The sequence below is a fragment of the Malurus melanocephalus genome, unplaced genomic scaffold (assembly GCF_030028575.1).
Source record: "Malurus melanocephalus ecotype Western Australia unplaced genomic scaffold, MMel_1.1 scaffold_134, whole genome shotgun sequence".
NCBI lineage: Eukaryota > Metazoa > Chordata > Aves > Passeriformes > Maluridae > Malurus > Malurus melanocephalus.
Genome location: NW_026623366.1, coordinates 644,742 through 659,795, shown reverse-complemented (window position 1 = coordinate 659,795; position 15,054 = coordinate 644,742). Strand labels below are relative to the sequence as shown.

At 35.4% G+C, this 15,054-nt stretch overlaps 1 protein-coding gene across 1 annotated transcript in view; it reads right to left on the bottom strand.

The window, feature by feature from the left end:
* ARHGAP42 (Rho GTPase activating protein 42) overlaps nucleotides 1-15,054 on the bottom strand; it is a 133,373-nt gene that overhangs the window by 36,031 nt on the left and 82,288 nt on the right. Inside the window, exons 5-6 of the mRNA XM_057370809.1 lie at nucleotides 8,865-8,966; nucleotides 4,344-4,454 (exon numbers count right to left, since the gene is read on the bottom strand). Of these exons, the coding sequence (XP_057226792.1) occupies nucleotides 4,344-4,454; nucleotides 8,865-8,966 (213 nt within the window). The remainder of the gene's footprint in view (nucleotides 1-4,343; nucleotides 4,455-8,864; nucleotides 8,967-15,054) is intronic.

Sequence of the window (15,054 nt, the reverse complement as noted above, 5' to 3'; positions counted from 1 at the left end):
AAAAAAGCCCTTAGCAAAACTGCAGTCACATCACCGCACTAAAACACACTTAAATTACAATAAAGAACTAGTGGAACAAAGTTTCAGTATGTCAGCTTATGCCTGAATTTCAAAGATCAGTTTAAAGAGCATCTCAGGAGAATAAACTGCATAAATTTTAGCTTCAATACTTGAAGAAAAACATTTTTCATCATCCAAAATACTTTTACAGAGTACACTGAGAAATACCAAGGAAAATATTTAACACAAGATGGCAGCAAAGCTGAATTCATTGGAAAGCAAAAAAAAAAAAAAAAAAAAAAAAAAAAAAAAAAAAAAAAAAAAAAAAAAAAAAAAAAAAAAAAAAAAAAAAAAAAAAAAAAAAAGCCCCGAGAAAAATCTGAATTCATTTTAGTTAAAGCACTTCTCAGGTATTCTGGCAGTTGTGCATTGCAGAGGATCTGGCCTTGAGGTTTTCTTGGTTAACCACTTTCTGAGCACTTAGAAAAATAGGAATAAAAGAAAAGTATTATGCAAGTCCTAGATCAGCACATTTAAGTTCTGTGTTGAAATGTGACACTGACGATGGTATTCACTTCAACATACGTGTCACCAGCAGTGGAAAAACAGGGATCAGAAATTGCCCTGTACCCCAAGGGTCTGTGCTGCTAAGGTATCTCCATAATCACTTCCATCAGGTCAGGTACAGCCATAGCATAGCATGGAAGAGATTTAAAAGCCAAAGTCTTTTGCCCTAGAACTATGCTCATAGTAGGGTTTTCTTGTTGCTGGCATTAGAAGTGGCACTGCTGCTAAAGGMAGACTTCCAATTTTAAATAAATTAGTATTAAATAGAATAAAAAATAAKATTAAAAACAAGACTAGAAAATCAGCCCATTTTTCCTTCCAAAGAAAATTTTCAGAATGTGTTTTGAGATAGTGTTCACACATAAAGAGGTTGCTACATCCAACATCACAAAAAATGCATGATGCTTTCATATCAACAACTTTTCATTTTGAATGTGTCTTATAATTACTTCATTCTGAGTATCTRATCAGTCTCATCAGTAAAGAGTGAGGTCTGAACTCCATGATACAAAGCTACTCACCACACAAGAGCCACGAGGATTTCAACACAGACCACGAAACCAAATCCAACTCCTTCTTGAGACTTTATTTATTTTTATGTAGAGCTGCTGACCTCAAGACTCCCTGGTCGTTTCATTCTCACAGGAAGAAGATTGTACTTAGGTTTCGGATAGGGGAGGAATTTAACCTTTGGCCTGCAGCACATCAGCCTGAAGTCCCTGTCTCCCTGTTTTCATTTTATTTATAAGCAGATAGTACTTATTCTTCAGATAAAGTGAACATAATTAATAATGGAGAAAATTCAAGAAAGGGAAACTAAAATTTAATGTCCAMTGTGAAATCTCATGGAAATGCATGCAATTACAGGCAGTGTTTTTTGGTAGGCTGGTCTTTTTTTCTTCTCTTTAAATAAACATTTAATGGACCACCCCTSACATTTCAGACATTTACTGCTTATGAACTCTGTGCCCTGCTTTCTAYAGGACAAGGAAATCCTAGCATCATCAAAGGACAAAGAAGAACTCTAGGAAGGTGTCTGCATTTTTTTTAACAAGTGTTAATATCCTCAGAAAGCCCTGTTGGTTTGGACTACCTTCTTTGAGATCACAAGAGAAAAGCTAGTAAGGCAGATTATTGTCAATTATTTTGATTTTTTATTTAACTAACTGTAAAGTAAGTTGAACACTAATTTATCCTTTAGAAAAAGTTTAAATTCATTATCTGTACRAAAACCTGAGTTGGTTTTTTTTTTTCTTGACAAAAAAATCAAGATCTAGGAGGATTGCAAATAGGAATACATCAGTTACTCACACCAGTACACATCAGCAACCACTTTGATCAAGATGCAGAGAACGAAGAGAAAAACCCAGGGCCTGAGAAGCAGCTGCAAAAGTCTACTCTAAATATTATAATCTTCTATTCACTGTATGAGTCATGAGTGTCTGTATCTTAAAATCTTTCCCCCCTCTCCTCCAGGAAAGAACATACTCCACTTCTATCAGCTTCCACTGTCCCAGCTGTAACCCACCTGGCAATTTTTGCTAAGTTACTTTTTCCACTCTGGTTCTCAAATTGTCTTTATCCYTTGGCATAGAAAAACTGAAGATCTAGAAAGGATGCTCAACAGATCATTTGCTTTTCAAGCTCTATTCCCATGTGACGAATTTGCCCGTCTTTCACATGGGCATCACAGTTTCCTCCTTGACTGCATTAACGGATTTATTTTGTTAAACACTCCTTCAGTGAGTCTGTTAGCAACATGTCAGACTGAGAATGATATGAACACGTAACACTGCACTGATAAATCAGAGGCATAGGCAGAACATACAGTAGATCCACAATAATCAGAGCTTCTGAGGAGGAATGTCCTTATAGACACACCACCAGGTGTCTTCTGCCATRCACACATTCATAAAGCACATAGAGKAAAATTAATAGTGTAACAATTTTTTTGATACATGATTTTTAAGTGTTAGGCTTTGTCCTTATCTAGACCTTTCATCTAGGAGCACATGCTCAAACTTCCAACATCACTTAAATAAACATGAATTTTAGAATGCCTATTTTGAAATTTTTTGGGTTTTTGGTTTGTTTAATTTGATTTTTTATCTTATGGTATGGCTGATTTGTATTTTAATTTACTTTTTTACATAAGGCGTATTTTGCCTTATGGGTTTTGGCAAATGCTTTTATTTCAGCGGGTTGTATGCAACTGACCTACAAAGAAAAATTAAGAATTTTGCAGATTCAAAATTGTATAACTGATGTTATAATTTAAGATTCATCTATATTCAGACTGATTATAAATAAATTCACACCCAAAGTCAGAAGGCATTGCCTGCAAAGGCTATCATTACCCAATCACCAGGGTATTTCCTATACCTTCCCCTGGAACATGAWGTATGTCATACTGGCTGGAATGCCTACTGATCTGAGGCAGTAYGGAAATGGATAAACTCAAAAGTAAATTTTACCTATTTTAACTATGTGCAGTTGCACAATGTTTTCCAATGCACAAGGTCTTCTCAATACAGAAAGTTTCTATTACATTAAAAGAGCATAAAGTCTTCTATACTAGGGTCAGAGCTAGGTCAAGATTGCTAGATTTTTCCAGGATGTGAGAGCTTTGCAGAAGGAGACAGAGAGACACACTCTGGATTAATCTGTGACAGGTAGAAAAATGTTCTTATTTAGAAATCCGAGCAAAGTTTTAGTCTCTAAGATTTGGCAGCTGTATGCCATAAAGATAGGATTTCTGTAAGTTCTGCTTGCTGAATCCAGGTTCATTAGTCTGCATCAATGTCAAACATTCACTACATAATACACTCTCATCTCATGGAAAGAAGGCATCTGAGAAGCTCTTCTTGCTGACACTGGGTGTTAGTGATGTAATTCAACCCACTTCACAGTCAAGTGCTGCTTCAGTAGTTACAAGGAAGCTGGAAGGTGGTGTGGAGTGMAAGTTAACTTGTCATGTTCCTGTTTCACAACCAGTGCTCTGCTGTGCTCAGTGTGCTTAACGGGAAGGGACACATGGAATTGGAGGCTCTCTGTCAAGGGCTATAGGTACTGACTAAATCAGGAAATTGGCAAGATAGGCCTGTCTGTATGACATGAACAGTAGTAATTCTGCTCCTGAGCCACAGAAATATCCTACCATATAATAAAGAAGCTGCTTTTGGTACTGAGTGACCCAGAAGAGAGTTAGGGGTGGGGGATGGAAAGAGTCCAGAAGGAAATCCYAAACTTAAATATGGACATTGAAGCACAACTTTATCTTATTCTTTAATGGAATGTCAACATATGCTTTCCTTTATGTGCAAAGTAAACTAAAGACAAATGACTCCACCAACAAAAAGATAAACTTACCTATCCTACAGAAAAACTGACTTTTCACTTTACTTTATATGTAACTCAGAAGAATGTCTGTGGACACTGCCTACATGAAATATTTAAATTAAAAAACTGGCTCAAAATTGAAGCCATTAAATCATGGTATTAGGGAACATCGATTATGTGTTTTACAGACACAACACTACATRATGTCCCATCAAAATGTTATGCACACTTCAAGTCATCAGACATTTCACTTCACAGTAGATACTAAACTCTTACATAATCCTTTAATAAATGTGGAAAGTGCCCAAGCCAAGATCTTAATGTCTGTCTATACACAAACAACCTGTATTCAGAACTTAAAAATGGAGCAAAAATTTGATATTTTGAATTCAATTTTCCACTTTAAATGGATGCATTCTAAAGAAAATAAAACTTACAGGTTCTACAAATTCAAATTTCTTTTTTTCTTGTACTTCTTGAATTTTAAAAACATACTCTAATGATGCTTCATAAAAGTTCTGATGTTCTCTGTCAATCTGTGTATCTGCCTAAAAGATAAAATGAAATAAGGACAACATTAGTTTAGCCTCRTGATTGCTTTAGAAACAGTTTATGTCATTAACAAACAGATCTTCCATAYGATTACTTCACAAGTTTCATAGGGTTCAGTTTTCTTTCTAAAAATTAGAATACCTCCGTAAAAAAAGCTAAATGTAAGTTTAAGAAGCTAACATGACACATTTCAGGCTATGCCTTTTACTCACTCTTTTTTGGTTTCTTCTTTCTTTTTGCACTTTAATATTCTAGATTTTAGGAGAGCCTGGAGGAAAAGAAAGGTGGCAGCAGGTACTTGGTATATGCAAGTTTAGAAAAGGAAAYAGAAATGAGTAGTGTAGGAATCAAGAAGAGACAAAAAGATAATTATTTCTATTGAAATATTTAAGTATCATATGCACTGAAATCATATCTATTTCTCAGCTTCAAATACCTTCCCAAGAAGRTGTTTTGTTTTTTTTTAAATGGGCTGTCTTAACCAATGACATCTTGCAACTTATAATTTTATAGTATGAGTCATATATTCTGGGAATGTAAACATACTTAAGTCCCTAACCTTATAAATCAAATATATTTCAAGTTTTAATTTTCAAGCRACAGAACTACAAGGCAACAATTGTCAGAAATGCCTAATACCACCCAACATGGAGATCCAGTATCAGATCAGTGTCTTCTGCCTAAATAGCTGAAGAATTAACTCTTATCAGCTGATAAAGAGTAATAGGCTTTTATCCTCAATKTAAACAAGCCACAGGAGAGAGAACTAACTGACATGCAGTGTAGCATGTAGATAATGTTTAAAGAAAACATGTAGATTCCATTTTAATTCATCCCTCTTTGTGACAAGTAATTTTCTCAAGCAAATCCCTTTTGGGCTTTATTAGTTAGATTTTGGTCTTTGGTCAAAGAATTACCACAGATCAACAGCATGAGTAAGATCACTCCACCTATTTTTGCTGCATGTCAGTTAAAATACAGAAGGATACTTCTATATATTCTCTAGCTTAATTCTAGCATTAAAAATAATAGATGCAGGGAAACTGGGAAAGCCTGATGTTGTCTTCCCTTGACAMCATACATTAAACCAGCAAACACATCATAAAGGAGATTTAGTACTTTTAACAGCACAAAAAGRAAAAGTTAGTGTTTTCCTTCAGGCAGGACTTGGCCATCAATAGCACCATATATAATTAAGATTGCTTCTCKACTCAAGGGCACGTTACTATTGTCACTCGGCTGCACAGACTCTTAACGATATTGATCCAACTCCCTAGCCCAGTGTTCTAACACGACTTCAACATATGGGCCCCAAGGATATGTTTCAAATCATTCAGTACCAGCATCTCCTTCTCATGTCTATTAAAAAAAAATTTAAAAAAAATCAGTAAACTAATAATATGAAGCTGAAGTCAAGCACTCAAAATGCCAAAACTTAACTGCTCCACATCAAAATTAACTCTTCCACTTGCCATTCATACAGTTTTTCTGGCTAATGTTTTCTCTGATACTCTGTTAATAGTTTTATCTCACAAAAAACCYTATCCCAAAGACAGTGCTACATAGYGGAGCAGAAGTTTTCACCATTTTGGGATGTGATCCAGCAATCCTTTGCTCACACAAATGCCATCAATAAGCACCTGAGACAGATCTCAGCTCTCTCATTAAACTGCACATAAATAATGAAACCTAGTGGTAGAAACTGTGTCTTTTAAGCTTTGCCTCAGAAAAAGTATTTAAAGACCTAATTAAATTTGTCTCTATTCTGAACAGCATTTAAGCAGGCTGCAGTCGTAACGATACTTACAACAACCAAGTGCCATCTCAAATATGGATTAGGCCRTAATCATCACCAGTGAACAGGGACTAAATCAGAATTCCCCAAATATATATTCCGTAGAAGCTTATGAATTTGTGAACACCAAAGGATTCAGATTTGTAATAATCATTTTGAAAGTTATCTTAAAGTTTCAAAAGCTGAAAAGATTTTAATATGTTTTTTTGTGACTTCAAAATGCATGCAAAAAATATGGATATGATTTTGAGTCTCTACCTGTCTGATATACAGTTATAATGAGTAATATTTTCATTTATATAGGCTATCACTACAATATATATACCAGAACTTCACATAAGCTTGGAGACTGATTCTGGAACAGATTTCAGAGAAATAAAATCAGGAGTTTATAAAAGTTCGCACATCAGTCAATTCTGCCCATTTTCTTCTCCACTGTGGACTTCTGTAGGCAGTGAGACACTACTACAGAGTTTCTTTTTTATGCTAAAGGAAAAAGCCAATCACCTGGTGCAATGTAAACTGCACCAGCAGTCCTGGAGGCTCTTAAAGTATCCAACACAGTTCAGTTACGTGAATATATGAAACTACTCTGTACAGAATATGTTCCWACCATCAAACTTCAGATGCCTGATTAAGGTGCTCTCAGTTGCACTCAAGTGAGATATGAGGGTACAAGAYCTTTGCTCATCCCGGTACTCTTTAACCTACATAATGTGATGAGGTATCAAGAAACCTCATCAATTCAATGAAACTGTTTTTCCCTTGTAGCAGTCAAAAAATGGTGTTCCCATCTCACTGAATGCATGATGTTGGCTTGAGACATGGACTTCCCATCTCCTGCACCGGGCACCAAAGCCCCAGCTGCCAGCACCATCAATTCTTTGCTCGTGCCCTGCTCTGCTGTGGGGTGTTCCAGCAAACCCCAGCCTGGACACAGAGGCTGTAAATGGGGCTCACCCAAACCACTCTGCATGCAAGATAACAGCTATCTTGGAATTCAGGTCAGGAATGGAGCTTGGCCTTCTTTTACCTATAATACAGACACAGGCCAAAATTCTCCCTGGTTAACAGCTTTGGTACTGATTTGCTGTTGTACCTTCTACTGACCATGGGTCTATGTTGCTGATTCAGCACATCTACAGCTGCAAAAAACTGRGGAAGATAGAAATGACAAGATATGCCCTTTATCCTTTGCAAAGGAGGCATCTAGAAAAGCAGAAAATCTCAGCCTCAGTTACAAGATTTTAAACTCAGATATGTCACTTAAGGACATACTGGAAAAAATTATTCTGGTTTTCCATTAGTTTACAGAATGAGCCAAATCCATTGTTATTCTACCATAGTTTATTAGATTCACAGTTGTTACTTTGCACTTTAGTTGCTGCTTTTAGACTGTAATTGTCATGCCCCAAGAATAAATTTTTTTTTTCCATTCTAGAGCTTAAGCACACTTTTTCACATTTTGGTAAGAATTTTTTCTTTTTCTTTTTTTTTTTTTTCCAGCTGGGGTTTTGCCTATAACAGAACTGCTTATCAATACTTAAGGTATTTGGGAGAAGGAAAAGAAAGCTCCAACATACAAGTGGAACAATTAACCAATCCTACGTAACTAATGTCTTATCTAGACAGATTATTATATAGACYGCAACAGCAATTCAGGCACAGAGACATTATTAGAAATTTTGAACTTCTAAGCCTTATTTAATTTGAATTATAATATTATTGGTAAACATGAAAAAGAATCCTATGATGTGATTGAGTGATGGTCACAGCTTTGGTGAAAATTCCATCTTCAAACTAATCCCCATAATTTAAGAGACAACAAAACAACAGTAATACCATCAAAATAATTTTTAACTACTTTTGGCACAATTCCCAAAGTGTCATTGATATCATATTTCTGGGTTTATTGTAATTTGCTTCAAAGACAAGTCATATAAATTTCTACCAGCATACTGAAAAGCCCTGGAATCCTCCTGTTAAACTAGAAGTCTTCATGGTTTGTTTTGTTTCTAACAGAAAAGAATTAGCCATACAGACTCTTCAAAGCTGAAGTTATAGATACAATTTCAGAGCATGGTGCCTCAATCTCAGAGTAAGATGAAAAAGAGGATCAAAGAAGCAGAAAAGACCATCATTAAAGTGATCTCAGTTCAGTCTTCCAGAATGAAATTTATGTGAAACAGAAGCGCCATCTAATCAGTTAATACATTAAATAACAACTCCAAAAAGCAATTAATTAATTTATTATTAATAAATAATTATTAATGAATATGAATTTATTGTTTATTACKAATTAATTTAAAATGTTCCACATGTAACTTATAAAACTCAGACTTTTATTATACTAATAAAATTCCATTGTTGCAACCAATAAGCATTAGCTGTACTTGAAATGCACAAAGTTGCACAAGTAGAGTATTGCTTTGTTAAAATATTTAGCTCCTCTTACTATTCCAAGTCAAGAACTTACAGTTACAACAAGCATGACTACCAGAATCATCACAATTTCACATTAATAAAATACAGCATGACTTGAAGAGAATCAGTTTGTTATCATGATTTCTATGCAAATGTGAAACTAGGTAAGAGTGTGTTCAGTTCTTACATCTTGCAAATGAGATTCTTTCTTCTTTGCTGACAAATTTAAGTGCTTCTCTAAGATGGAATAATATTTCTCACTTTCCTTGCCAAACTTCTTCTTCCCATCCTGAAAGACAAAACATTCCCAAGTAAAGCATTTGACTAAATATCACAGCTAACTTAAATTAAAAGAAATACAGTGCCAAATATATCCCTCATTATAAAACAACTGTTTTTGGTTCCAATATTTTTAGGAACCAAAGGTACCTAAAGGTACCAGGAGAACTACTTCGATTATCAAAAAACAATAGTGAGCAGGATTTTTCCCATAAATAACAAACCCGTACAACAGATTTGCATGGTTTCCCATAGYATAAAACATGAGATTTTTATGTAGGTGGTACCTTTCTAAGCAGACATTTCATACAAAATAATCCTTCCCAAGTTTTCTGAATGTACCTAACTGCCACACTGTCTTTACCCAAAAGAACCAAACAAAAACACTCTCAAAAAAAAACTGTGAAGGAGGTAGGCGAGTAAAAAAAATGTGATAATGATATAGGCCTATCCTTTGCATTTAAGACTAATATGCTTATTTTCCACCCACACTCTTAAAATATGAGGATGACGGAAAAGCATATGTGTGGTAGCAAAAGGAAATTGGTCCAAAAGTCTGTTTCCAATAATATTTCGATGTGTCTGAATWTTTAAGCTTGTCTCATTTATAAGTTATCCTGCCTCTTTCCCCCTCCTCTTTGTTTTTCCCATCATGTGCAATCCTCACATTTCTACCGTAAAACTGTTTTAATATATAATACAAAAGAAAGCTCCTACTTTGAGTAAATTAAGAAACAGCCTGTTTTCTGTAATCAAATTCAGAATTCATACTTCAAAAATTTAAAATCTGCTGTTCTGAAATTTAAATCTGAGTTTCAAGAAAAAKAATGGTTTCTTAAAAGCTTTTCCATCTTTCATTAAAGGCCAAATTTCAAGAAACAGAAAACTGATTGAAGTCAATATCTCATCAGAGTATTATTAATGATAAAAATATAACTTTTAATTATAAAATTATATACCCTCTAAAAAGGAGCAACTCTCTGCCAGTGATTTTTATAATCTTAGTTCAGTCCTAATGGTTAACAAATTGAGTATTTTGAGAAATCAGAAAAGCCTCAGGACAAACAGTCCTACTTACACATGTGCAAAAGCTATTAATGATAGAAAAAACTAATTACTGGACATCATGCAGTAACATCAGGTCATCTTAAGAACTGTAATGGTTCTTTTCCTGACCCCCTTCTCCCTAGAAATTTTTATACACAAAAACAAATAACTAGCTTGCATTGTAGTACCACCCTGTTTTCCTTAGTCATATCATGTGATAGTCAGATCAGTCAGAGAAATGAGAAATAGGAGGAAGGTTGTAATGACATGAATTAAATCTTATCAAGCAGCTGTAACAACAAAGTACTTACTGAYTAGCTCCAGTGACTAAAGCTCAGAAAGGAAATTATACTAGATTGTAAAAACACATTATATACTTTCTATCCTGCAAAAAGTTCAAATATATTTACTATGAAAAATATGCATAATTTAATGTTCTTACAACTTCCCAACAGAGATATATCTTCAGAAGACACCATGAGAGAAAAGAGGCACTTGAGGTAATAAAATATCAAATAACAATACAGAACAATTCTTAATGCCTTCTACATATAATTACAGATATGAGGAGAAAAAGGGAAAAAAGGAAAAATAAATGACTGTATTTTGTTTAGCAAGTGAAAAGAAGCTGTAAGAATTATCTTCCAAAAATCTTTCCCAAACACTTTCTTAAAAGAGRGATGGCAGACAGCAAGAGTCGCCAAATGAGTGGTAAGTCAAGAAATCAACTTTTTTGGGACTGAAATCATAGGTCAGTTTTACAGCCRCAGTTTTACTGGATAATACTCAAGTGCCAGGTCTTCCTCATGAAGGAAGAGCAACCCGAGTAACTCAACAGCACCTTTGGTTACAAACAGAAATTCAGTTCAGTTGATCACACACACAGCACATCTGTTCCTTTTGAATAAAAGGTGCACTTAGTTACATACTGTCATTTCTGGGACAATGATGTTATGCGTTGGACTAGAAGCACAAACCAAATTATTTTAAAATGCAAGTGACAAAAGTGTCAAAGTCACCATCTTGAGGAAATTCTCAAGGGCAAACTTGATGGAATGAAAAGTGCCAGAGAACTACCTTTTAGGGTTTTTTCCCCCATGTAATTGAAAATGGGGAAAGGAGTCTGCCTGATGTCAATATTTAAGCCACTGCTCACATGCTACTGATATTTAGTGGTGGATACCCTATCCACCGGATGAACTACATCAGCAGGTAACTTGACACAGCCTTTGACAATGGGGCCTGTGTGCCAATAGAATCTACTGCACATTTGGACTTAATGCTGTGCTTGCCTTTGCTGCTTCAGAGGTCAGACCAAAGGAATGAGCCACGGAGCCATGGGCAAAGCTCATGCAGGATTACCTATTTCAGACTGGGATCATCCAGCCTTTTTCCATCCTTCCTTCCCTAATAAATTTATGATATGAACAGGTATTCATCTTGCCTTGTGAACTATTTGTATCGGAACCAAACTGAGGAACAGGTAATGAATGAGGCTGGTATCCACTTGAGCTCATGTTGAAACTAACATAACCTTTACTAACAAGAGCTTGAGAAGAGTCTGACGTCTAAGCTGCTCAGTGAAAGCCAAGAAAAAGGTGACAAGGGGACTTTGCCACCTGAAATACCTGCATACAGTACATCAAATGCATGTCAGTCTCAAGAGGGAACCATTGACACATCTAATGTGGTTGTCAATGCACTGAATTAAATCACTTTCATTTTCTGCTGTAATCTATAACAGAATACCTGAATTAAATATTACATTGCCTCTTGATACATAAAAAKAAAAGAACACAAGAAGCAAATGAACCCACCTAAACAGTAAGACCCCTCCCCCCACCTGCTACGAACAAGAAACAAGTTCAAATATACTAATTGTGGTCTTAAGGCATATTGTACCTCACATGAAGCTTCATACAGATCTCCAYGGTGCCATCCATGAGGAAACATGGAATTTGAAGGCTCTCTTGTTCTTTGCCAGCCCTCTCCCAGACTGCACCTCTATCCTGTCACAGAACTGCTCAGCCACTACCTTCATAGTTTTTATACCACTTAAGTTAAAGAGAAAACTACAAAGTGGAGCTTCCTTGTCACCAGAACAACTTCTGGCCCAAGTGAAGTGTTTTCAGAGACAGCACATCTGATCAACTTCTTTTTTTTGCAGATTTTAACATAACAAGACCTTCTCCCTTCAAAGGTAGAAGTTAACAAAGTAAAAAGGATAAACACAAGTAAATTGAGAATAAAGATCTCTTGGCAGTTTTTGGCTGCATTAATGTCTTTACCCAGTGATACTGCTGGGAATAAGTCTGCAGTAYCAGCAGCACAGTGTTTCTGGCATTGTTTTGATTACTCAGATACGTTTCTGGGAAAAGTATAAAAAATACTGGCCTCAACAGGTGAGCAAGTTTCCCTTGCTTGGAAGATTCTCCACTGTGCCAGTAAAAACCACATATTTGGATGTGTTGAAGCCTCTGAAACCTGTTTACTTAATAAAAATTAACAAAAAAAAAAAAAGATACACTGAGAAGCAGGTGATTCATGTCCTGGATGAGAAGAAACACTTCAGTTTATGCCAAAATAACTTGTCTCACACACACTCAGTCRGTGACTCACAGCACAAAGGCGCATCCTAAGTGCAGTCACAGACTCAGCTTATTCCAGCTTTAGCCTCTTCTTCTGCAGCTCTCAAAACACTCTTACACAGAAAAATCTGAATGCTGGTCCAGCAATCTGTGCCTGTAAGACTGAGAATTCTATTCTTTTCAACATGCTAGGAGGTTTTCAAAGAAAGTTTCCTTGCAAAATTATCTCCTCCMAGTTTAAAGGACAGATGATTACTTTTGCCTAGATTCCACACTTGAACAAACCCCAAGGAGAAGAGATGTGGCTGGATGAGAAAGCTTGTGCTGCATTGTTACCAGAACAGACTGCACCAGCCACAACACCAAGCTGAAGGCACATGGCCATTAGGAAGATGCTAATTCCTGCCTTCTGTACTGTCTCTTCTTCCCTTCAGACTCCAGCTTTTTTTTCAAACTTGCACATCTTTCCTGCAAGTAAACCTCATCCTTCCCCTTTGGCCTGGAAAAGTGTCAACCATGTCTCTCAAAATATCAGCTAGAATGTAAGAAGAAAAATCCCACCCAAAATCCATGAGAGATAATTAGGAGGGTGCAATTTAAAAAAAAAAAAAAAAAAAAAAAAAAAGCTATACACAGAATAAGAGAAATCTCATAATATTAACCCTTGGTGTGTTTTACACTGATGTATAAGTCATCAACAGCTTTACAGCTTTTGTCTAGACCAAGTACTGCAGACTCTAAACACTATAAATGTCTTTTTAAAGCTGTTTAACCATTCTCAGGTGCATCAAGCCTTAAATCAGGTCAAAAATATTTACAGTTTTAAATGTTTCAAGTTTCTAGGAACTCCATTAGGAAAGCCCTTAACCACACACTYGGCTTCCAGCATTTAATGGAGCCTTACTAACTTCCAGTACTCTCTTGAGGGACTTAAATMATGTAATACCGGATCCACGTTTAATTTCTGGTTTTATTCTCTCTGCTCAGATTTCCTGTATAGTTTTATTTTAAAACTGATTAGACAACCTCCAAGAAAAGAAAATTATCTTTTCAGAAATAAATTTTGCTSAAGACACTACTAGTTATAGGCATGCCAGTTAGAAGTTTAACTCAAAAGATGTTCTTGTTTTGCTCTGGTTTTACAAATATTTATGGCTATGAAAATAACTGACATCAATTATTAAGCAGGTTATTAAAAAGTTGACTCAGTTGAGTCAGGTGTTTTTTCTTCAGTTCAGAAAGATTTTGATTCCACTGTAACTAATCATACACATGATACAAATCACTGGCATGATTCCTACCAATTTTACCCACTAGCTGTAATTTTAGATATAAAGCAGAAATAGTCGTTATATTTTGAAGCTGACTTTCCTTTCCCAGAGGGAACATCAAGAAAACTGGTATTTTTCTAATGGTCTTCCACTACTCTGTGCACAGTATTTAATGTCAAAATTCTTACATGTATCTTCAGAATTATTACATAAATTATTTCTCTTTATTTTTCCAAAAAGAGTGTCTTCCATCCTTCTCATTCATTTWTCTTTTCTCAGTTGCAAAAAATGTTGGTTCTATATTTATCTATTAGCAGACTTTAGCTACATCTTGTATCTGTTCAAAAAGAGATTTTTTTAACTCTTTCTTTGTCCCAAAATGCATATTTTACACTTAAACATGTTAATCCTTAAAAAAAACCCCACCAAAATGTTATCCCTGTGAAATYATAAAATAAACATGTTTTGCAGCAGATGATTTTAAAAGAATCAAGAATGGAAATTAAGTYAGAAATCATTGCAAAGAAACTATTTGGAGAAAATATGTTAATACCTTGGAAAGATGAGAACATCTTAACTAGAAAGCAAGTGAACATTGTCAAACATGCCTATGATAATTTCTTTCTTCCCCTCACCCAGAATTAGTATATATTTTTCTCACCAATGAAAGCTGAGGTGCAGAAAGGGTAGAAACTGGCACAGAAATACAACAGTAAGACTCAAATACAGATCAAATCAGACACATTTGTCAGTTGAAGAACCTGAAGGTAATAGTGAACTCTGCAGAAATCAATAAAGCCACATTCKTTTTCTTTCTCTTTGACAATAACTGCAAAAATGTCGATTTTCGCAATAACAGACTGGAGATGGCWCACTGCTAGAATCTTAGACTTCAAATATATTTTTCAAAGTCACCTTTTCACTACCTCTGAAAACAGAATTCAAATTGGGAGTCTATGAAAGTAGTGGGATTTTGTTTGGAGTTTTAAGTTTGGGGACTATCTCTTACAAAGTAGCAGGACAAACAAAAGTAGAACTGTAGACTAGAAAATAAACTAAACTTAGTCTYGGAAAGACAGATTTGAGCTCAGATCCTATGGATTTTTTTGAAAATGTGAAATCTCAGAGTCTCACAACTTGTCTTTTGAGGAGAAAAAAAAATTCATCTTCCATTTTATGTTGCCTGAGGTTT